We start from the raw sequence: 24,807 nt of genomic DNA, 5'->3' as shown, positions 1-24,807 counted from the left end.
TGAATATATAGAATACCAAAGATCAGGTTGAGCGGTGATTTTTTTAAGGCAGCTTTCAAATAAAGTCCTATTTGGTTACAATAACTTTATCAATTGCAAAAGACTGCCTGAAATACAAGCACAAGTGGATTTTCAATGCTGTCATAGGGAACCGCCGTTAAGGATTGCGGCGCGGATATCCAGTTTAACGCATTCGTAGTAGCAGGAGTAGTAGGCGTCGACAAAAAGTGCAATCAGACTTTGTTTCACCTAATGCCGTTGGCATTTCTGCAATATACAGTACAGTAGACTGCAGTACCTCAGGTCTACAACGGCCAAGACCTAAATGGAATTATTGTCATTTGTAGCATCATCTTCCTATCTGATAGAATCTAAAGTAGGTTAAGAGTTTTTGAAATCGTTCATAGTCTCCAATTAAGCAGCAGGTATAGCAGACAAAACAAGATCATGCTGTAAAGTAAGCAACAGTCTACTGTAACACTGTTTAATACGCCTTGGTACACCGCCTGCGGGTTAACGTAATCCATCGATTGAAGTCATCGTTCTCCTCGCTGAAAAAATTAATTTAACGATTGCGCTAGCCAAGTCATTGAAACCAGTACAGTAAGTTTATACAAACAACATATCAATGTTTTATAATTTTGAACATAAACAGAAAGATTATATGACTTTACGATACATTCAGAACTGGTGCCATTTCGGAGATAAAAATACTCTTATTGGACGCATAGAATGGTCACGTTGGTAACGTAAGTGGTCGTTTGGATGGAAATACCCAACGCTTATGGCACCATTCCAACAACAAGAATGTTACACGAGTATCATTTTTGCTTTAGGAGCCATCTCCTCAAGACGATAGCAATTCGATACCGCCATTTCGACATGAATTATTAATCTGCGGTAACTGCATCAATATGCCAGTCAATCACTACTCCGCTACCAAGAAAACATCCTTCCTTCACGTTTAGTGAGTAAAATCTGAGAATCAGGGTAATCTATAGCTAGGCTTTCAATGGACAGTAGTGATGTTGTATTTCACAAGGTGAAAGGATTGCTTTCTTTATGTAGCAATGACGGTCTACACTTTTTACGCTAGTATGAAAAGTCGAGCAAACAAGTTCAACTAAACAACGCCATACACTCTCTCTCTACAGTACAAATGCATCATTACTCTACGCTACTAATCAATTTCCTATTTAGAAGGAGAAGGATGAAAAAAGACCTATTACATCGTCATAAACCCTATAAGCTCTTTGAATTTCGAAAGATTTTCATAAACGATTGCATAGACTAGACTAGCGGTGGAGACGGCGACTGATGTCAATACAGCAGTTGGCGTTTTTTTTATACCGCCAATCAAGGAATCAATCCATCATTTGGACATTCATTTAATTAGACTAGTGCAATCAAGACATTGTCATCATTTACCATAGACTTGCGGCTTGTTACCAGTAGGCAAAGTTGATCTAACTGCACGACCGCTAGCACTAGATAACCGAGAAAGAGCAAGACGAAACATGATGAAGACGAGCTCAAAAAAGCAATATGGCTGACAACTGGCGTGGAGAAACTTTCAAGCCAAATGACGCATGCGCAATGCTAGCCGAAACTAGGGTACCGTGGTTTGACGCTCACGTCCACAAAAACCCACCTGGTCCAGACTTGATGGCTTGGTGTATGGAGATCGTGGAACCATGTACACAGTACAGTATAGGACAGCAGGTAAACACCGCGCACTATACTCGCGGTGGTGTCGTGTCTCGTCGGATGGCTGTCCGAGGTTCGGTTCGGAACCGTCAGGTCTAACTGGACGTACTGGCAGGGACATCACGTGACAGCAACCCTTAGCATAAGCTATGCGCATGCGTATCCCTTTTCTAAATCAGCAGCAAGAACAATGGCAGTTAATGTACTGTACTGTAGAATGTAGATGCTGGTGACAGACAGGGTCTACTGACGGACGACGACGACCACTGCAAAAGCTGGAAAGGAGAAAAGGACTTGACCATGATAATGAATTATAATCATTATGGACATGGCGGAAAGCAGCAAAAGAAGCAAAAGCCGACCATTTTTTTCACTCATTTTACAATATGCTATGCCTGTAACCGTATGCCATACTATGCAAAACTATAGACTACTAGAAATATCCTGCACCTGGACTGGACAGTGGACAGTCTCTCCTCGGGTGGACGGACTTTTCATACCAAATGCGATCGAAAATGTCCCAAAATAGTTACTCAATATGGATCTTCCGTGTTTCTTTCTCTAAATCACTCGTATTAATTCCAATAACATGGATTATCATGATCTAAAGTTACTATAGCTTAGGAACAGGCAATGCAATACAATATAATATTACCTACTGTAATTTAAAAATAATCAGTCCATTCAGAATCGACTGTCTACATACTGAAGTAGTGTCATAATGAAATGTTTGGCACAATCTGTTGACCAAAGTTGGCCATATGTCTGTCCGCCCAAAGAGTTCCAGTCCCGGACGGGACGCGACACTCAGACAGTTTGGGTATTCTTGTTCGGCAAAACTAACCTGGCAGCTAATTTGCAGCACGGAATTACTGTAACATATAGACATCTATGCTGTGCTGCAGCATTGCAATCTAAGCTAACGACAGTTCACATTCAATAATGCAGGATCATACGATATCCAAAGTGTTAAAAATAAATATAACATTAGAGAGAATTCTTAATTTGATTTATTTTATATCCCTCAATTAGTGTAATGTGATTATAGAGTAAAATTAGATAGAAGTAACAACAACTTTCAACTATTGCACTGTACTTTCAAACATTGTAATACTCAATACGTTAGGATCAAGGGATTTGATCTAATTGAATATATACCATACACTAAGTATTCATACGGCAACGATGTGATATAATCTGAGGAAACTTCGTATATCTGACACATAGTAACTTGATTTATACGTGTACATCACCGGCACTCACATACTTTTTACATCCTCTGCTGAAACTTAACAACGAACTTTGCAGTTGCAGTGCATAGATGTTAATATAGCATCCACGAATATAGACAATTGTGCTTACATGAAAGAACGTTGAATACTTTCTTAGTAAGCAGGCAACGGGTATTGTTTCCCCTTCCTGATCATGTCATTTTAGTATTACTCAACTGTAGTACTAAATTTATATATATCCCTCAATTATTATGCACTGTACTATTCTGAGCGTAGATATTCAAAGTAAGATAAAATGAGGTAATGTACAACCTTTATTTTGCGTCTATCATTAAAAGTAAACTTGGTTACAGTCCTTGGAAACAGGGCGCAATTAAACCAACGAAAACTTATCTGGCAATAATATTGAAATAGATATATCCAAGATAGCCCTTTACAATGAAAATGAAGACAAATAGAAGTACAATAGTACTTATTGTATCTTACTGATATACAATTAACAGATATACATATTAAAATTTACTTTAAAATGCCATCCATAAAACGTATTTCCGGTAATTAATTTACATCGTAATTTACTTGGTAATAGTTATAATTAGTTAAATTAGCCAACGTTGCATCCAAAGCAATGTATATTTAGCAAAATACGATCTGCTATACAGAGCGCACATTGATATAGGGCGATTGAAATAACAAATATCATATTACCGATCAATGTTGCGATTCAGTTTCAGGGGACATCTACCCAAATTCAAAATTTTTTAAAAAGTAACATATATTTAAATAAATTACTTTCAGTAATTAATTATACCCTTCATATCTAATACCAGCTCAACAAAATTATAACATACACATTTGTTTTGAAATATTATCGTACCGAAGGGAACTGAAATCGTCACCTAAGAGAATACGGTTAACTTGAACGAAAGTAACAGACTAATTAAATTTGCATGGTATTTAAATTAGTCCATTAAGCCAATGGTATCGATATGAATTACATGAAGGGAAATTATGTGCGTTAATTAATCAAAATGCAGACGAAAATTTCTTCAGTGCAGCGAACGGATACACATAATTTTACGTATACATTTGTAATATTACTAATATATATACGAATATAATTATACACCAGCAATCACCTATAAGTAACATGATAATCTTCTAAAGCACGGAAAAAAAAATAACTAAAGAGACGTAGAAGATAAAAATTCGAGAATACAATGTAATTTAATGGTAAAGCATTGGTTATTGGCGAGATAAATTGGGAAAATCAAAAGATTCAACGGAAAATTTAATCTCTACGATGCAAAACAGAGTATCATTAACGAGGTACTTATAAATATTTATAATTTCGCTATGAAAATCAATTGAAAGTTCGCTATTAAGTCAATATCATAATTTACTAACATGATAAAAAATGAATACGATATACTGTTATACAACATCAGAGATTGCCCAAGTAGTTGTAACTTAGTTCATAAATTATTTTCAAGAATTAAACGTTAAAACGCTCGTTTGATTGCCACGAACTAACAACACTGGACAAGGCAATGGGCCTGATATAGTCTCTAGCCAACTCATATATACGGATGGGGGACAGAAATTTTTCCGTGGTACTGGTAACGTGCTGAGTAGAGTTGAAAAATAAAGAAAATCAATACGGCTGGAATATTTCTTCACATTCCCGAAAGGCAAACGTTTATTTAGTTCGCAATGTACATTCGATAAAGCAAAGTAATCTCTTAGACTTACATAACGACTAGGCTAGCTTCCATAGAGTGGCGAATTAATAGCTCACTTAATTTAATGTGTATTTTGGTCTGATAAAATTGGAAGATAAAAAATTTTTCATTAAAATTTTTAATTAATTATTTTTCAACTACTTATCTTGGCTTACTTACTTTATTTTCTATATCAGAGTTACCAAAAATATGTCCCAGTGAAGGAAATGATTGACAAAATCTTGACATGCTAAAAAGTTAACGTAACATGCCAATTCAGACACATTTTATCATAGCAGTATTATTTACGTTATCATGTAATTGGCTAGAAAATCTAACGTAAGAAAAAAATTACCTCTCTTCAGATGGTTCTTCATTTATATCGCCTACTGCTATCACATTTTCGTATTCGATACGGAATTTTTTTAGTAGTATAGTCATCCTATCAAGTCAACATCCAGGATACGATATTAGAGTGTGCTAAACAATGATAACATCGTTTATAAAATAATGTCCTTTTGGTATTCAAAAAATTATACTATATTGTCCTAAATTCTATTAACCCAATCATAGTATCACGTAGTTTTTCCGGTTTTCCAGGTGTGAATATTCTCAATTTACAGTTCGACCATCGCTTACTTAAGCTCAACAAGTAAGGAATTAGAATAGTTAACCCTGTTACATATTGAGAAGCCATTAATAAAAACCAGATATTAATTCAATAAATTCGACATTCAAGCTACAATTGCTTAGTGCACTATCACCATTAGCAAAAAGACACATTTTATTACCTCCATCATCGTAAATCCACCATATATCAATTACACTATCTATTTTTCGAACTTCCTTCAGCTGAACGTACTTATCTTCTACAGGTTGCTTAAGTAGCTCCTTAAAGTTATTGCTTAATTTACTGTCACTCTTTCCTGGTTTATTATGAGAAAGTACGCCTAATAGTAGAAAAAATGCGTTTACTTTTAACAATGTAGAGTAATCAATCCTAGCTAAGCCATTCTCATAAACAAATAGCTAGTTACTAATGTCTACTGACCTCTACCAAAGTCTACTACTTCACCGCCCAAGTTGTTGCCTTCTTTAGTTCGATTGCTGCAAAAACGTACACCTATCAATGTGAAAGGTATTTATGCTACATTTTAGTAACATGTTTCTTGTCAATTATGAAATACTGCATAAACCGAATTACAGACCTTCTCCTGACTCCTGTAAATTCTTATCGAAGTTGTTTTCGCCTTTGTTATCGGATAACAATACCATTAGTGATATCTCACTTTAATGGTTAACTGTTATAAATGTAATTAAGCACAAAAGTAAATCTATAACGAATAGAATGTGACCTGTATAGTTACCTTTTTCTTTCTCTAATCTATCACGAAAAATTGCTACACCAAAGTTTAAATCGAAGGCATCACTATAACAGTTCAACAAGTTTAATATAAGATTTATATTTCAGTTACATAAGAAGCGGCATTGCGTAAACTACTATTTTTAACGATATGAAGGCTATAAACTATTCATAATTCATGTCACACACTGTATTATTGCAACGTAATTCTCGATTCTATCATCCCGATTCTGCCAATTTTCCAAGAATCCAAATAAAATCATGTTAGGCGATAATTTTCCTAAACCTGATGCTTGCATTAATGCTCTCGCACCCAAGATAAAGTCTGTGCTAGTGACGGTTGTTACAACTGCTTTAATCTGTTTAACCATCAAGGAATCGTTAGCATCGTACAATTTTTTAAATAACCGTTACAGTATTTGTTTATAATTATGACAAGTAGTAAATATTATAGATAATAAGTTGCTATTAAGATTTTGCTTTGTATAATCATTTTACTACTAAACGATCTCTAGTAATTTATGAACAAAATTACCTTATTTTCTTGAAGAATTTTATACTGATCTTTCATATCAGTATTAGACTTTTCCTAAGGTTATGTTATATGTGTTAGTAACAATTATCGAAAGAAAGACATTATGATCAGCGACCCATGAAAGCCATCATAATAATCGATCTACTTTCATCGATATACAGTACGCGTATATATATTACACGGTGACTACACCTACCTGCATAACATTTCCACATATTAGTAATCCATAATTATTAGTAAAATTCGAAGCAAATTTTACAAGAGGTAGTCTTTCAGATGGAATTCCACATAACACGAGACACTGAGGCCTAGATTATCCATCGACGTTACAAAATTGTTTCCCGTTAACAATACATATTAGAACAATTTCTAGTCCTATAACTAATTACCTAAAATTCTTGACATGGCTGACTGTTGTATTTAGTTTATATGCAGCATCTAACGCATTAATGTATTGACGAGCATGGCCAGATGAGCCCCAGTTGACAACTAAAATATTTTACATAAGATACTGCATTAAATCATATAAATTTATGATCATTCATTTGTTTATTAGCATGCAAGAGTTGCTATTTTTCACCTGGTTTCGAATAATCAATATACTTGTAGAGGCCAATAACGACTGCAATTGTAATCAATGCCGCCCACCAATTAATAACAAACATAACTGCAACACATGTTAAAGCACCAACAAGAGAACACCACTTAGAATAAAATTTGAAAGAGGGTCGCCAACCTAGGGAATAATAATATAATGCGTCTGTATTTTTAATACAATGTATAAGAAAGGCCATTAAACTAAGTGAAAATCAGAGACAGCTATGCTATGCTATGAACTACATACTGTAAGTCTGTAACATAAAACTTGCAAAATATTATTATTAAATTTACAAAAGGGCATACCAGGAGAACGCGCTTGTGATGCATCAAAGCATGAATAATTGATTAATGCATATGCGATCAGAAAGAAATTGGAAATGATAGGTGCTATATAGTTTAACTCAGCTGAAACATCGACAAAAGAATTTGCTTAATATTCATTATTATGTTATAATATAAAATTATTATTTCCATCTAGTTTATAATACTAATTAATATTATGTAGTATCCAGTACCAATAGCGATGAAGATCAAGGCAACAATATAAGTTAATGCAATTCCTCTGCGAGGTTCATTTCTTTCACCATTACCAACACTAAAAAACTCCAAATATGGAAATAGTCTATCCGCTCCCACTGCCTGAAGAAACAAAAAATTTTCTTTATTTTACTAATTTACTATTGTACTAGATTTATTATACTGAATGCACACAAGTATCTAACGAATTGTTCTCTTGTATACCTGTAAAATATTCGGAGCGCCAATCATGCTAGCTAAAGCTGACGAAATTGTTGCTGCAAAAATACCTAATTTGTACAATATGATCGAAACGGACCAAAATATCAAAATACTCGCATTATACCTATAGCAGAATAACCTGATTATAGTCCATAAAATAGCGTACGAAGTAAACGCGTAAGTGTGAATTCGTTTAACAAACAAGATTTTATCTACATACGCTCAATGATATAAGTGTACATCAAAGTTTAGGTTCAAAACATAAAATAAAATAGTCAAGAAAAATACCTGCAGCAGTAAGAGGCTCCCAACCAGATATCATACTTGCGACCTATTAGATGATAACATTTTGACAATTATTTTCATTAAAAAGATTCGATACCTGTTGAAGGTATTGACTAGGATTGTATTCATTAATTCTCTTGTATTAAAAGGACGGTAAATAATTAGCCAGTTCAAATAGTATTACATTGTATAGTAGTATTCCATCAAAAGGTTCAATATCGTGTCATATCAAATGTAAACACTTTAGATTTATAGTCAAGAAACTACCTGATTGTCATATCGAAGACCATATCTACACCCCGCTGTACAGTTTAATGAATAAGTATTATTGCTCGAGGAAAATATCGTAGATCGTTCAACAGCTGATCCAAATAAGCATGCTAATCCCAAATAAGCAATTGTACTGATCAAAATTGCTAATAAAGTTCCAATCGGAATAGACTTTGACGGCTCCTAGTATCGAAAATAGTTAATTTATGACATAGTGTAAATGATAATTTGTGATCTAAGGTTATTTCGAAATGGACGTATGATCAATTACAACATCTTATATTCAGATCTTCCTTAGTATACCTTTAAATTAGCAGAAATATTTGCACCAGCGAGAATACCAGTAGCAGCTGGGAAGAAAACTCCAAAGACAGTAAAGAATGACTCAGTAGGTGAAAATTTCGGCGCGGTATTGTTAAGAAAGGTGGCAGCTGTATAGTTAAAATTAATCAAGTCAGATATTGGTTAAAACGTCGTATAATTCTGAAATATTCAATATACAAGTATACGTACATGCATATATGATAAATATCAGAAATCTACTGTACGTTATTAAAGCAACCCAATCAGGTACAATTTTTGTTCACATAATATTAAGCGCTCAGAAGTAGCAAGATAGCGAAGCTGTATAACCGCACGATATAATTAAATTAGTATACCACTTAATCCTGTGAATCCACGAGCGACTTTATCAGCGGGCATAATAAATGAATACATGATAGAGCCAACAATACAATTTAAGATAGCAGCAATCAGCAAAACGAACAGAATAACCTGGGCCTAAATGTAAATTCAAAATATCGTAGCGCACAAGTCAATAAAAAATAGATTGACAAGGCGTAATAAATATTTTTAACTTGTGCATGACTAAATTGCATATCACAAGATAAGATAAGCAAATTAATAGTATAAAATAGAAGTCACTCAGAAGCTATTTTTCGTGAATATTGATGAATGATAATATTTATGTAAGTATTTTATTACGTTGACATATATCTATACGCACCTTCGATTCCCATGCAACACCTGACATTGCAATCGCAAATACGATTGTGGCCGCAATGACTCCAATTATACGAACGTCGTTAATCTCGTCGACTAAAGTTATATTTATTGCCTACAGTTGCATCAAAACGAAAGACATTATATCAGCTATGTGTACCCCATTAAGGAGTTTTAAAGTCCGAAATCAACATTTAAATCTCAAATTGTTCAAAATTTTTTATTTTCGTACTTTGAGGTAATCTTTTACTGATTCGGCAAAACCGACGATATACAGAGCAACGCCGATTGAATTGGCAGCAGAAAATACTAATCCTATAGCTCCACCTTATTTAATTAGTTAGTTAACTATTAATAACGAGATATCATCTCTAGAAATTTTTAAATATTGAAAACATTAATTGCAACACAAATCTGATAAATACCGAATTGCGGCCCTAAACTTCTTGAGATTAAATAGTATGCTCCACCTGTAGATCACATTGCAATCGTGTAAGTACGCATTTTGATTTTAAACCGCCAATGATCATACTTTGTATGAACTTACCTCCCTTTACTTCTCCATTGCTACAAATAGCAGACATTGATAAGGTAGTAATAGTAGTTACTGTTGCTGCTAATAGAATTATGAGGCACGCAAATCCTGCAAGAGTATTTAATTTATTGTCGTATCAGTAATAGTTCACGTAAGTATGGCATAATTTCCTTCATGAAATATATATACAGGTTTATCAATATTGTATTTCTAGAGCGCTCTATATTCCATATCATGGCTAATATGTTGCAATTATTATGAAAAGGTTTACTGTTGTCGTCAGTAAGTGATGATTGAGTTGTAAATGCAGCGTAAATTGTAGTGTACATACGAAAACTTTACGCTGTAGCAATTAAATATGATTATAATTAACGAAGTTAAAAATAAGTCTGTAACATGGGTGTTGAACATACTTTTTAATGTAGAATTACTGTACTCGTATCTATCGTAAGTGAACATATGTTGTTATATTTATATTGCAAGAAATCGTAAGTACTATATTTGCATAATAAACTGTGCAGGATAAATACTACAATGTGCTACAATCATTACATATCTATTTCTAGTTGCAGTTTTATTGTTAATAGATATAGGACATGTACTTTAATTAAGAGGAGACATATGTAGTCACAATATTGCATCTGATGGTAAGAGTTGATACGCGAACTCGTCTATATTTAGTATTTAAATACATATATCATAAATTAATTAACATACCGATACCAGCTTCACCTACAACCCATGAAAGTCGCAAGAAGAGCATCACTCCCCAGATGTTTAACAAACATCGAATCTAAAAGTATCCAATTAACAAATGTAGTTATACTGCAGTTGTTAACTAATTAAAGTTATGTGTCTATTTGTTATCCCGAATCAGTTTAAAGATAGGTAAGCTAAATAGTGCTAAGATATTATTCAAGATCATAATTTATAGTTTCTACAGTAGTAGTGCTACATTTATAGAGTTCTGAATATATATCAAGGATTACTTAACTATAAATTTAACGGTTAATTGTAATTGTTTATTAATGACAGACACAGTTAAGTTAATCTATAGGATATTACCATCATCATGCTGCCCAGTTTAACTATTGCTATTGATGGCATTGTCTATTTAGATAGTTACAGTACGATATGATTTCGATTTTGTAAGTCGAGTTATTACAGTCTGATAGGTTATCCACTAGTTTTTTTCTCTTAGCTGAACGAAATTTGCTTACAAATAGTTAAAGTGTTGAAATCAGTGAGTCTAGCCCAATTGCTAATTAGCATATTATACTACTGATAATTATAATCTATACCAAAACTCCTTGAATCCAACCAAATTTACTGGGACCTTCCGGTTGTGTGCCACCAGCATCAACTGATTTCGATTTCTCCATCTTTCTTACCCTTCCTTCTTCAACATTGGTACCCTGATTAATAATGAATAGATTCAATCGACAGTTTTGTATAGTCTATTTAGTCAAGACAGCGGACGAATTTTTAATAGCACAAGCAAGAACGGCGGCATATTTACACTTCTTTATGTGTATCGAATATTCTATCAGTACGAAAACACCAAAGGTATATGCGCACAAGCCTATTCTTCACTATTGTATATTTGTGTACAGTACTTTAATCTTAACAGTAATTGTCAATATCATCGCTATTTTAATCCGTAGAATTATTAAAGTGATGTAGTTATTTGACCGTCTAAAATAATAATCATTGACAATATGAGTCTATCGCACTGCCATCATTATAATCTTTCTACATCATCTACTCTTCTTGCTAGAAAGAAATAGAAAAGAAAACTTTATATGTTCTATCAAGGCGGTGAATATTTTGGAAAAGATTTCCATTTCTGTTACAGTCTTGACAGTGAAAACAATTTATGATTTCATTTTATCTATACCCATTTGGGTATAGTTGTTTACTGCTATCAATACAATATAGTGATTAAAAGTATTCATTTATTACCACTCTTGGCTCATGAAGATCTTGCAAAGTTGGTCGATTTCGACGTGTATCACGCGATGTTAACGTTTGCTTATAATACGTCATCATAGGTAAGGCATCCGTAGTGAAATAAGAACTATTTAAGGCAGTAAATTGAAGAGTCTTCTGGTGTTCATCAGCGTTACTTGATGCATGTGATCGAATATCATCATTTTCCTCGGTTGATTCGATGATTACATTCTTCTTAACCCGAAATTTACTGTTGACTAACTCGGATTTTTGATCCATGCTTTACTAGCTGTTGTTATTAGTTAATAATTGGCAATCTAGCCAAATTCCCTGCCTAAATGTGTCCTAGAGTCAAGCAAGTTGGCATAATCTTAATTCATTTTTTAGATTAGTGTAACATCGATTGTCTCCCAGCTACGAGTGAGTATCTACAGTAGAGATATGTCTAGATGATGCTTACTTTTATATGCCAATCAACAGCAGATCGAATAGTTTCAATTTTTGTCTTACTTACAGTTTAATAGAGCCCCAAGCAAATGATTCATTTGTTTTTAGGACAAGGAAATGATTCAATAAAACGCCGCTGGAAACGCTAATAAAGGAATTGTAATTTATATATTGGGACTGTTTGGCGGTTTAGGCAGGTACGGTTACTTAACTTTAAATAAGTAATACAGATCTTTGCCTCAGCGTACTTTAGTGACATTAGTTATACAATAGTTGGGCCTGCGCAGTGCTGCATGGTACAGCATACGATACTGCACTATACTAGAGTCCTTAATAAGGATACTGTACTCCGGGTGTTGGCAAAACAGAGCCAAGTCTAAAGGAGAGCTGTGCAATATAGCTGTCATCTCATTAAGAGAGCGTTTTTATTCATTAATCTGTCGTATCATAGGATCAAAAAGAAATGGAAAGACATGACAATATTTTTGCACAGTACGACATGACGTCAATTGGATTATACGAGTGCACAGGTGATGTCGAGGGCGCGGCTTGAGATGAATGAAGTTAATTAATTAATATCGATTTTGCAAAATAAACTTATTTAAAGTCATAAACGATTGGAATTAGCGCTGTAAAGTAGGTTGGCAATGACTTTTAATGTGATAGCGAGCACACTAGCCGGTGTTATAGATTTATTTTGGGCTACTGCGAGTGTGACTATCATATGAAAATACAGTAATAAATACGATGGGATGGGGATAAGAATATTAAATTTTTGCGAAGGTCTCATCTACGTATGCAATCAACTACTCGAAAAAGAAGAGAGGGACTGGATACGGCAGAAAGCTGCAAAAAATGTGGAGGTCGACTTTTTTTTGCAGTCATTTAACAATAAACTGCAGCTGTAACTTTGCACCGTACTATGCAAAACCAGCCAGGCAGCTAATTTGGAGCAGGCTCCTGTACGGTATAGCCTACGATTACCGATGGTCAGTACAGTTGAAATGACTAGCAAAAAAGTCGGCCTACACATTTTTTACAGCTTTCGTCCATGCCCTGTTCCTTTCTCTTCTGTCGACTACACTGGACAGATTAGCACTCTTCTAGTATAGCAATAAAAGATATCATTAGATATTTGCAATACTTTTGCCACAGCTTTCGAAAACCTATGCCATAATGTACGTCACGGTCAACTGCAATGATAACAATTTTTATTACTTCTATCATGGTATTTCAATAGAAGATCAATATTAGAGTGGATAGTTACATGAAAATTATAATTGCAAATAGACGAAATTACAGTTAATGGAAAAAAATATAAAAGATTTTTTACACACCAATGATGACACAAAATTTTCTATATACTGTATTATTCAATACGCGTATAGGATAGAAGCGTGTATAACTTTCCACATGTTAAATATACAGCGTAGAGTATTGCGTAAAAATTGTGATATAAGTACTAATTACAGCGATGTATTGCAGTCTTACATGTGGTATTTATCGTCTTCATGTGAAACTGAAACTTTGTAATTTAATACAAGTAAAAATTTTTGACTATTCAGTATAAACGTAAATACAGGATTTGAACGACAGGAAGGTATGTGTATCAATACATTATCAAATCAGCAAATATATTTTCAGTATAAATTCAATTATAATTATATATCAGATAGGCTTGTCTGATGAAAATATAACAATGATAATTGCACAGCAAAATTAAAAGTACTGACTTAAATCCGCTAATAAGATATAGTGCATCGCATTACGAACAACGAGCTATCTGAGACAGCATAATAGCATCTTAATGTTTTTATCTTGAATTCTTTTAAATCTTAATCTTGTTGAAATACCATACACGTATGCATATACTGTGCAGAAGCAACTTAAGGAGATATTGAAGTATATGATAGGAAAGTTTTAAATTTCATACTTCTCGTGTTAGTATCGATTTTTTAACTATAATCACTACTTAAGAATTAAACGTTAAAACATTAGTTTGGTTTCCACGTATCATTAATACCGGACAAGTTAGTGAACCAGATATAACCTCCAACCAACTCATATATTTAGTTGCGGTACAGACATTCTTACGAGGTATAGGTAAGGTGCTAAAGAACGATTAAAACATATTTCGTTTAAAAAGTCTTACATCAGGCTCAATGATAATATAATAAAATAATACATACATAACTACCAAATTTGATCCGGCAGAATGCTTCAATAACAATTCGCCAATTTTGATGTGTCTTTTAGACTGTTTAACGGTATTAATAGTTTGCAGTTAGTTCGATGCAATAGAAATAGTTCAGTATGAACGATCTTAACTTACTTTATCATCCAGCTCCAAGTTATTATCACAATATTCGCAGTCAGCAGAGAGTTCCCGAAAAAGGGATATGCTAAAATTATATAAACGTTATTAACTTTAGCAATTATACGACGTATGTCCGTATTATTATTGACTATCACAATTTCAATACTGTACCTCTCCTCACAAGGTTCTTCATTTATATCACCCAAGGCAATTACATTTTCATAATCTATGCGAAACTTTTTCAAAAGAGTTGCCATCCTATTGGGAGGCAGACACAACGGTTGAAGTTAATAAGAAACTTATTTTTAACATAGGGAGATAAAAATACTCGTAGTATACATAACAACCGAAATTCGTATAATTTAATGGTCAGTCATTACTCGATTAGCTCATTCCAAGTTACTATTTGTTTATACATGTCTATTCCACAAAAATTTTACACAAACATTATCTAGCATCTAGATAGCATGGTATGCGATTAGACGTTTTGGGACACGGTATCATTCAGTAACATCGATATTGGAACTTCTACAAAAACTTCCCTAGGACTTCATTTTAATCCGTGCAATAATGTACACACAACAAGTTGAACTTGCCAGAGTTCGAAATTTCATTACATTTCCTACTACTTTGATTCAATTCAAGAATTACGAATGTCTAACTACTATAACTACCTAATCATCGTTAGCTGCAGTCTCTCTGGCTTTCCAGGGGTTAATACTCTCAATTTGCAATTTGACCAATATCTGCTTAGGCTTAGTAAGTAAGGGATCAAAACAGTCAAACCTATAACAAAACCAAAATTAAAACTTTTACAATGTAACTAATATGGGAATACTACAGCATTCTCGATGTCTAAAATGAATATTAACAATTGCAAACGGAATTACAAGTAGTAAGCCATAATTTATTTACCCCCGTCGTCATAAATCCACCAGATATCAATTACGTTTTTTCTTTTGGGTTTATCTTTTAATTGAGTAAAGTTATCATCTGGAGAAAGTTTTACCATTTCTGTTAAGATTTCATCCAAACCATTTTTACTTTCGTTAGTATTTCGGGTGGAGTTTTCAGCTTCATAATAAATTTTATATAAATTTTATTTAAAACGTCTCAACATGATTTAGAGAAATCACATTATAGGTGTAGACAAAAATAATTAAAATAATACTAGTATATGCCATTTTAGTTGTACAATGTACAACATACCTTTATTAGGTACCATGGAAATATTATTCTTATTTCGAAATATCGCTACCCCAAAATTTAAATCAAACGCATCGCTAGAAATTGTTTAAAATTTCTCTTAATTTTATTCCGAGTGTAATGAACTAAGTAGTACAGAAATGAGCAGAAAACATGACATTTTTTCTTACTGGATTATATTTACATAATCGTCCACCAAAGTAAGACGATTTTTCCAATTTTCCATATATCCGAACAGAATCATATTTGGAGACAATTTGCCTAAACCACATGCTTGCATTAACGATCTCGCACCAGAAAGTAAATCATTGCTGGTCACCGATGAAATAAAAGCTCTGATCTACAATGAAATAGTACATTCATTTAGTGCTACTAATTTACAGTTACGATTGATAACAATTTTCATTTAAAATAATAAAATAATTGAGAAATGAGTTCAGCTTTACTTTCATCTGCTGCAAGATTTCATACTGCTCCTGCAAGCGTTCTCGAGCCTTTTCCTAATTGATTATCATCATTTATCACTTTATATTCTTCAATAGTTTTAGAATGATTCAAGCTATCTAGAAAAACATTTTAAGAATTATATTGACTCATACCGGCTGAATAATACCACAAATTAATAATCCAGTGTTGGTTGTAAAGTGCGAGGCAAACTGAACGAGATTTCTTCTTTCAGATATATTTCCGCAAAGTACAAGACACTGTGGGCTAGACATCGATAATAATAATACCAGCTATCTTCAGTTACAACAGCATGGCAAAATGTTGAACAACGAAAACAGTTGATATCTACCGAAAATTTTTGACATGGTCAAGAGTCGCATTAAGTCTATATGCGGCATTTAATGCGCTGACGTATTGACGGGCTTGCACAGACGAACCCCAATTGACCTCTAAATATTTCAGTAAAATCGTTTCTCGTTATTAATAGCTATTTTAGATATTGAAAAAGGTATCTATCAAATCAATGCTTCAAGATGTACCTGGTTTTGTATAATCAACGTATTTATATAAACTAGCAACGAAACCAATGGTTATCAAGGCAGCCCACCAATTAATTACAAACATCGCACCAATGCAGAGCACAGCGCCAAGAAGTGAACACCATTTGGAATAATATTTGAATGATGGCCGCCATCCTATCAAAGTATTATTTAAATAATTTCTTTCAATGAATATCATCCAACTTACTAATTAAATTACAGTATTACTATCATGTTAAAAAGAGAAAATGTAAGAAAGTAAAAGACGGTTCATAAAAATTTTTCCGACTACATTTGCTGTACCTGGTGAACATGCTTGCGATGCGTCAAAGCATGAATAGTTGATTAATGCATAAGCGATTAAAAAAAAATTTGAAATGATCGGAGCTATGTCATTGAGGTCTCCTAACAAAAAATTGAAAATTAGAGCTAACGGTATGCTTATATATTATTTTCCAAGCATAAATCTATATTAGATAAGGTAAATATAACGTAGTTGTATCATGTACCATACCTATGGCAATGAATGCCATCGATATAGCATACGTAAGTGCATATCCTCTACGAGGTTCTTGCATTTTTCCATAGCCAACGCCAAATATTTTAACGTATGGAAATAGTTTGTCTTTCCCAACAGCCTTATCATGAGACTAAAATGATTAGATCGATCGTATTCGATTTAAATAAAGCACGTGTGTACCTGTAAAACATTTGGAGCTCCTACCAAGCTTGCTAAAGCCGAAGAAATTGTAGCTGCAAAAATACCTTGAATAATAGTAACGTTAAATGTTAATGGATTATTAACAATAGTGATAATGAAATACTACTCAACTCGATTAGTCATACGTATAGTGTTACAAGGGTTAATTTGTAGCACATTTAAAATATTGAATATACAGTTACCAGCAGCAGTTAAAGGTTCCCAAGCAGAAATCATACTTGCAACCTGTGATTTAATACAGTACATCAATTCAATTTTTCATAATAGGTAACGAAATGAAATCTTGCTAAACTAGAAAGTATCCTTCACGTCACTGCAAAAAAAAATAATTAATTACCTGATAATCACATAGAAGTCCGTAACTATTCGGAAATGTGCAGTTTACAACGTTAATACCATCAGAAGCATAAGCGGTTGATCGGACGACCGATGATGCAAATAGACAAGCCAAACCCAAATATGTGATGGTACTGATCAAAATGGCTGATAACGTTCCTTTCGGTATTGATTTTGAGGGATTCTGTAAAATTACGCATTTACTACTTCTGAAGTAAATAGCAACTCTAATTTTCACCGTTAGATATTCTATCTGTATGTAGTTTTTACCTTTAAAATTGCTGAAACATTAGCACCTGCGAGGATACCAGTTGCAGCAGGAAAGAAAACAGCAAAAATTGTAAAGAATGATTCGCCGGGTGAAAATTTCGAAGGCATATTGGCTAAGAAAGTAGTCCCTAAAATATATGATCATTACTGTAAAGAAACATTGCTATCGTTATTCATAATATAATTGCATGGGCATCTTACCGTTTAGTCCAGTAAATCCGCGAAGACGCTTTTCTTCGGGCATTGTAAAAGAATAAATAATCGGACCAACTATACAGTTTATAATCGCTCCAACCAGTAAAACAAATAAGATGAGCTGGGCCTTATATGATAAGGTAATAATGCATAATTATATATTAATTATTTTCTTTTGATATATTGGACTAAAAGTTCCTACCGTTATAATTTACTTTAATGTCTAATTCGTCAATGATTATATCGCGAACTTACCCTGGCTTCCCATGCTACGCCGATCATTACGATAACAAATATGAGTGTAGCTGCTATCACGCCAATAATGCGAATATCATTAAGATCATCGACTATGACAACGTTTATAACCTAGGATGCATGGAAGAATAATAAAGTATTTAAAAAAATTTTTTGAAATTTTAATAAGATAATCTTCAGTCTAATTTAATTTTAATTGATGATTCCATCAAATTACCTTTAGATAATCTCTCACAGCTTCAGCAAAACCAACAATGTACAATGCTACACCAATAGCGTTAGCGGTGGAGAATATTAATCCTATAGCGCCACCTATATCGCAGAACAAGGACGTAAAATAACTAATCCATGCGCATAATTTAGCTAACATATCGTTCGATTTTAATCGAATTGCGTAAAAAGTACCAAATTCAGGTCCTAAACTTCTAGAAATCAGGTAGTATGCACCACCTTCAAAAGAAACGAACATAAAGTTTTATAACTGAATAGCTAGTATCACAGTAATATATCTTCTAATAAATTTAGATTTATAGAAATACCAATTATATAACTACGTACCCCCTTTTACTTCTCCATTACTACAAATAGCAGACATAGACAAAGTAGTTACAACAGTTATTACTGCCGCTAGAAGAATAATCAGCAAAGCGAAGCCTATCATATGAACCCCAAAACACGAAGGCAATGAATCAGTATCAGTTACGTTACACGCCTATGTTGTTATTTATTAGTCTGTGATCAACTCTAAAACTTTAAAATTTTAAAAATAATATATCAATTATAGGGGTCTTAAATCATATTAGCCAAATATATAGTAATCATACGTGAATCAATCCCCTAGTATAACCCCATTTCTACACACTAGCGTATAACGACCTACAGTACAGTAGAGAATGGGACAGCAATATAATAAAAATTATTCTATTATAAATTCCACGTAACAGTAAGTGAATATACTGTATGTTCTCAAATGAATTCCTCTACATGCACTGTATATAGAAATAAAAAATTCAAAGAATTAAGAATATCTCTAGATGAGTAATACCAATATCAAACCAACTATAAAAAAATTCAAATTTCATATCGCAAGCAAGCTGATACTAGATTAAACTGTTGTCAGATTTCAAAATCACTTACAAGCTATTGTATCGACGTCATAATTGATGTAAACAATAACTCTAATATATAATACGAGTTAAAAAATCGTTGAAGAATTATAAAATGGCAATAATTGTCATTATTGATATCATGAAAGGCAACGGTATTCTCTTGCACATAATACGTTAACATAATACAATGCTATATTAACATGCTCAATTGAATTAATCATAACAAAGTTGACTGCCATTTTGTTCTCCTACCTAGACCGGCTTGGCCAACTACCCAGGATAGACGTGAAAACAACATAACTCCCCAAATATTTAACAAGCATCGAATCTGCATTAACAGAGTAAACAGCGGCGATAAAGTTATTATATCGTAATTGTTTATCAATAGTTTCAGTCAACCTACTGAGGAATAAATGATATCATTAATCAAAGAAATAAAGAACATATTCATTCTTTATGAAGGTTTTTCATACAACATAGAATATGATAAATTAAATCAATCACTTTGCCTTTAACTTAAGAGTGTAAAAAGAGGCGATCGCCTTGTGCACAAAATGCACAAAGTCGCCTGTGGGTAAGTATAAGCATAAAGAATTGCTAGGAAAATTAAAGCTTTGACAAGTAACTGATACAAATATGTGGAAAGCCGAGACCACTAGGGTCTAGTCAAGAGCCACAGGAATCCTTAGTAGCCCATATTACAATATGCACGAGTATATACAAGAAGTGACGACTTATTTCTAGTTGAATGTCGTACTAAATCTTTTTCATTTCCGTCTTAAGTCCACTTTAAGAAGTTTACATTACTACTTTACTTAAGGATCACATTCGCACAGAAACAGATGCGACAATGTATAAAAGTCAGATTTAAGTTAAAAAAAAATATCATACCAGGACGCCCTTAATCCAACCGAATTTTGATGCATCATCAACTCCATTGGTTTTCAACTTTTGAGTTGCCACTGTTTCAGTTTCTCGCGCGGGAGTTTTCTAAATCAGAGATTACTTGTTACGATTGCAATCTTATCCTCAACAGCAATTTATTGACAGAGCAGATCACCGTTACTGTATACGAGTAACTTTGTTTCTAACTCAAGAAAAATTGGTTCCATTCTCCATTACTTGCTCTAACCAATTTATAATATGTGGTATCATGATTACAAGACATTATTCCTAACGCTATCGTATACTGTAGGCAAGGAAATAAGGAATAAATATTGATTGCAAAGTTTTTTTCCTATCGGTATTGAAGTAGCAATAACTAGAAAGTACGAAGAATATCAAGCGGCATGGACGACATTATACTACTATACTTTCTTTAACATGACAATAAGTGTATGAAATAATAGCTATAAAAAAGAATTTATTCTAGTCATACTGACATCTGGACAATGAAGGTCGTCTAACGTTGGTCGGCTTCCATAGTTGGAATTGGGAGTAGTAGCTTGCTTGTAAAATGTTAACATGGGCAAAGCTTCCGTGGTATAATAAGGACTATAGGTATCAATGTGATGAGCGGATTCACTATAATTTGTCCTATAATCATTTTTGCTATTCGAGGTTTTACTACCATGACCACAAGATGAAAGATCGAAGGCGACCTCCAAATTATCGTTTCGGGATTTACGACAATCTAATTTCGATGAATGACAAGGTGGCCCACTGTTATGGCTAACGGTATTCAATCCTCGTTTCGATTGGTAACTCTCCATCATACCCTTTTCTTCATCTACTTGACGATATTTTATACAGGAATGAAGATCGGATGTACATGCTTCCTCCTGACGTGTATCAGGCGCATAATCCATTTTGACCTGACAGACATCAATATTTTGGTTGGTAACCGGTAAATTATCATTGGCTTCTGGATTGGAATTGACGACCCTAACGCGAAACTTGGACGCTTTCGATTTATCGTCCGTATTTTTAAGATTGGAAAGTTTCGTAGGCATGATGTAATATTAACGAAAAATGAAGGCAAGCTGCACGATGGCTTTACTTTACCGGTAATCGATTGCTCTACACCGTATCAATGGAAAATTGGAACGATTTTCCTTCTATTTTCGATCACCATTGAAGCCGGCGTTACTCCTCCTCTAGTTTCATTTTCGCATAACGTTAAAAGCAAAATACGACCGGCACGAGCTATCGCGGATGACGTTGAAATTGGTATTGTTTACCACCTACGTACGATGATAACATACAGTACAGTCCATTCCAGTACGACTACAGTACTGTACAGTACTGTACTGTAGTGTAGTGTATTGTACTGTAGTCAGTTGCAATGTACTGTAACTCACCGGCACGAGAAATCGCGAATGACGTTGAAATGGGTATCGTTTACCACCTACTGTACAGTACGATGATAACATACTGTACAGCACAGTATAATGGTGCAGTACTGTACGGCACACAGTACTGTAGTCAGTTGCAAGGTGAGTCACACGCCAAAAATGAGCCTAAAATCTGACGCGGCAAGAACCAAAGGGAATCGAACAGTACCAGTACGCGTACAGTACGTGGCGTACACTACAACACACTGGGCTCGGTTGAGTACGTGAGCGTATCGTTGAAACTTGAAGGAACATTTTTGTCTTTCATTCATTCATTCATTGTCACGCATGGGCTGCACTAGTCTACAATGTACAGTGTACAATACCCTCGTCGTTTTACAGTACCGTACTGTAGACAAGGTGGTCTGGCAAAGCCTAGTAAAACCTGCTTTAAAACCATGGTAAACCATAGACTTGGACTACTAAATTTCGAAATTACCAATAAATAAATGACGAGGTAAAATAATATTTTACCTCGTTGATGCAGAAGTAGACAATACATTGGTGAATGGAACTTTTGTGAAGATTGTCTCATGTACAGTATAGTACAATACTATGACTATCTTTAGATATTTTTTATATCAGTGTGAACATTTTACGATCATGATACTTAAGTATCGATCACTTAATCTTTGAACAAGTAATAATTGATGTAATTTTTCGTCTTACTTTTTACCTAGTACTTTTTACTAAAATCCCATATCATGAAATTTTGACTGTACAGTGTACACCAATAGGAAGATACTATGCTCAATATTGCTTCATACATAAACACATGGCTGCATACCGTGTTGGAGCATCGCATCAGCATTAACATTACCGTAGCTTTCCAACACGAACCAGCATGCTCAATTTTTTTCTTACTTTGTAAGCAATCAATGATTGTACTGTACTGTACTGTGCATTGTCCAATGTAATGCAATGATTAGGTTATAGCACCCTGTGTTAGCATGCTTAATCCGGCCATTCATTCATCTATCAGCTGTCATGGACTATTCTAGACAATAACGTAACATGCGAGTATTCATTGAGGTAGATATCTAAAAAAAATATTCATGACTAAAATTGCTTAATTTATTTGATCTAGAGTAATTTAGAACTTGAGCTTTATTAGTGCACTTTAGCAAATCGCTTAATTATCAAGCGAAACATGATCAGATATCAGAGGCGTAAAAGAAATTAAATTCAGTAACTATAAAAAGGCTACATCATAAATTTAGTCTTGAGCTAAGCATATAACATACTACTCGTACTATTATAAGAATTGAAAAAAAAAACGGTGATATTGATGATGAATATTAATAGTATTGCACTCCTTTGGCGGTTGTACTATAACTTGATGATCTACAGTATAGTATAGTACCTTACAGACAAAACGGTAGATTTCGAAAATACTGTACATATGTACGGCCAGTACAGAGGTACTTCTTCTGATTTAGATGAATAGATAGTACTATAGCACCATCTGTACTATTATTATTCCTAAAAATTTAGGAAGGAATAGCTAAGAATAAATTTATTATTTGTAAATTGTTTAATTATCTACATACGAAAAGAATATTATGAGTATTTACATGTTAACAGAAAGTCACTACACGGGTATACCTACAGGAACGGTAGAAGCTTAAATTATTATGTCATATATACTGTTATACTTGTACCGTATATTGTGCATGTATGTATCCATAAGGAATGCTTTTCGTTTAAGAATTAGTCGTTTAATCATTATCTTTTAATAAATATGAGCATATTATCAGCCTACATAATACGCGATTCACTTAAATATAAAATTTTCAATTTAACGACCTTAATGAGAAAACACTTTTGCTTCCAGTTAGTATCACTGTACTATGATCGTCCTACTGTCATACTTATACATCTGACAGTACTAATCATGGATAAATTGCGATCATAGAGTGCTTTGACCCTCCTTAAAAAATTATCTTTGTGAATATATTTCTGCAAAAAATAAAAATATTTAACAAACGTGCTTAATTACTGATCGACTAATACAATGAGAATAACAGCGTTTTGCCACGGATCGTGACCCAAACAATATTAGATCAGGTGGAATAACTCCCAGAAATAAATATATTTATAGAGTACGTATATAATATAGATTGTGAGATAGAATAGCAAAAGTATTGTGCTATTAGCTGTGTAACTCAATAGAATAACGAAAGCATCAGATCGTTAGACAATACTGTTCTATAGATCATAGACTGTACGTAGATGTTGCCTAAACATTCAGATGGGTAGTACGGTATGCCAGTTTTCAAGATACTTTGATCTAATACGTTTATTTATTTAAGATAGCTCTTAATTTCAGTATTATCCACTAATAACAGGATCAAAATCTGTACCTTATATTTATAGAAGCCATTAAGCGCAACGCCTATTTATCAGAAATTTTAGATGTATATAATCATGAACAAAAAGCCTATTGCATATTTTAGATCACTTAGAATAACAATAGTTTCAATGAACTAGACTGTTTACTAGAACGCAATGTCTGTCAATAGAAGACAAAGTAAGCAAATACATTACAATTATTAGGGTAATAGCTATTTTTACTAGTTTTAACATTTGACGATGATGATTAATTTCAGAATCACAAGTAAGGGAAAAGTTCTCACTCTTTCTTACAATTAATATTTTATTTTATCACTAAAGTTGAACATGATGACAAATACG

At 33.6% G+C, this 24,807-nt stretch overlaps 3 protein-coding genes across 3 annotated transcripts; 1 reads left to right on the top strand and 2 right to left on the bottom strand.

The window, feature by feature from the left end:
* Nucleotides 1-1,545: 1,545 nt before the first annotated feature.
* TRIADDRAFT_54807 (uncharacterized protein) lies at nt 1,546-2,136 on the top strand (the record flags this gene model as incomplete). The annotated part of the gene is made up of 2 exons (XM_002111110.1): nt 1,546-1,785; nt 1,924-2,136. 2 exons carry the CDS (start codon nt 1,546-1,548, stop codon nt 2,134-2,136), a joined length of 453 nt encoding a protein of 150 aa, XP_002111146.1.
* A 2,291-nt stretch (nt 2,137-4,427) lies between these two features.
* Nucleotides 4,428-12,217, bottom strand: TRIADDRAFT_54806 (uncharacterized protein; the record flags this gene model as incomplete). Its single annotated transcript, XM_002110577.1, has 27 exons — nt 4,428-4,566; nt 4,692-4,759; nt 4,841-4,910; nt 5,016-5,102; nt 5,224-5,335; nt 5,452-5,610; nt 5,712-5,783; nt 5,869-5,910; nt 6,028-6,089; nt 6,213-6,382; nt 6,559-6,612; nt 6,755-6,866; nt 6,948-7,047; nt 7,139-7,294; nt 7,462-7,563; nt 7,674-7,797; nt 7,900-7,964; nt 8,185-8,227; nt 8,449-8,634; nt 8,755-8,882; nt 9,111-9,231; nt 9,458-9,568; nt 9,686-9,780; nt 10,001-10,096; nt 10,706-10,781; nt 11,290-11,403; nt 11,951-12,217. The coding sequence occupies 27 exons, from the start codon at nt 12,215-12,217 to the stop codon at nt 4,428-4,430; spliced, it is 2,931 nt and encodes a 976-aa protein (XP_002110613.1).
* Nucleotides 12,218-14,357: 2,140 nt separating this feature from the next.
* TRIADDRAFT_22993 (uncharacterized protein) lies at nt 14,358-20,707 on the bottom strand (the record flags this gene model as incomplete). The annotated part of the gene is made up of 23 exons (XM_002110576.1): nt 14,358-14,496; nt 14,575-14,642; nt 14,813-14,960; nt 15,377-15,488; nt 15,618-15,776; nt 15,912-15,985; nt 16,079-16,248; nt 16,508-16,619; nt 16,705-16,804; nt 16,895-17,050; nt 17,198-17,299; nt 17,409-17,532; nt 17,595-17,659; nt 17,798-17,832; nt 17,930-18,135; nt 18,222-18,349; nt 18,423-18,543; nt 18,672-18,782; nt 18,889-18,983; nt 19,077-19,121; nt 19,230-19,325; nt 20,033-20,108; nt 20,672-20,707. Coding segments are annotated over 23 exons (2,478 nt in total), but the record flags the coding sequence as incomplete, so codon positions are not given.
* Nucleotides 20,708-24,807: the final 4,100 nt, after the last annotated feature.

This window comes from Trichoplax adhaerens, genomic scaffold (genome assembly GCF_000150275.1).
Source record: "Trichoplax adhaerens TRIADscaffold_3 genomic scaffold, whole genome shotgun sequence".
NCBI classification, from domain to species: domain Eukaryota; kingdom Metazoa; phylum Placozoa; class Uniplacotomia; order Trichoplacea; family Trichoplacidae; genus Trichoplax; species Trichoplax adhaerens.
Note: the sequence above shows the minus strand (reverse complement) of the source record. Positions and strands in the feature narration are given on the sequence as shown.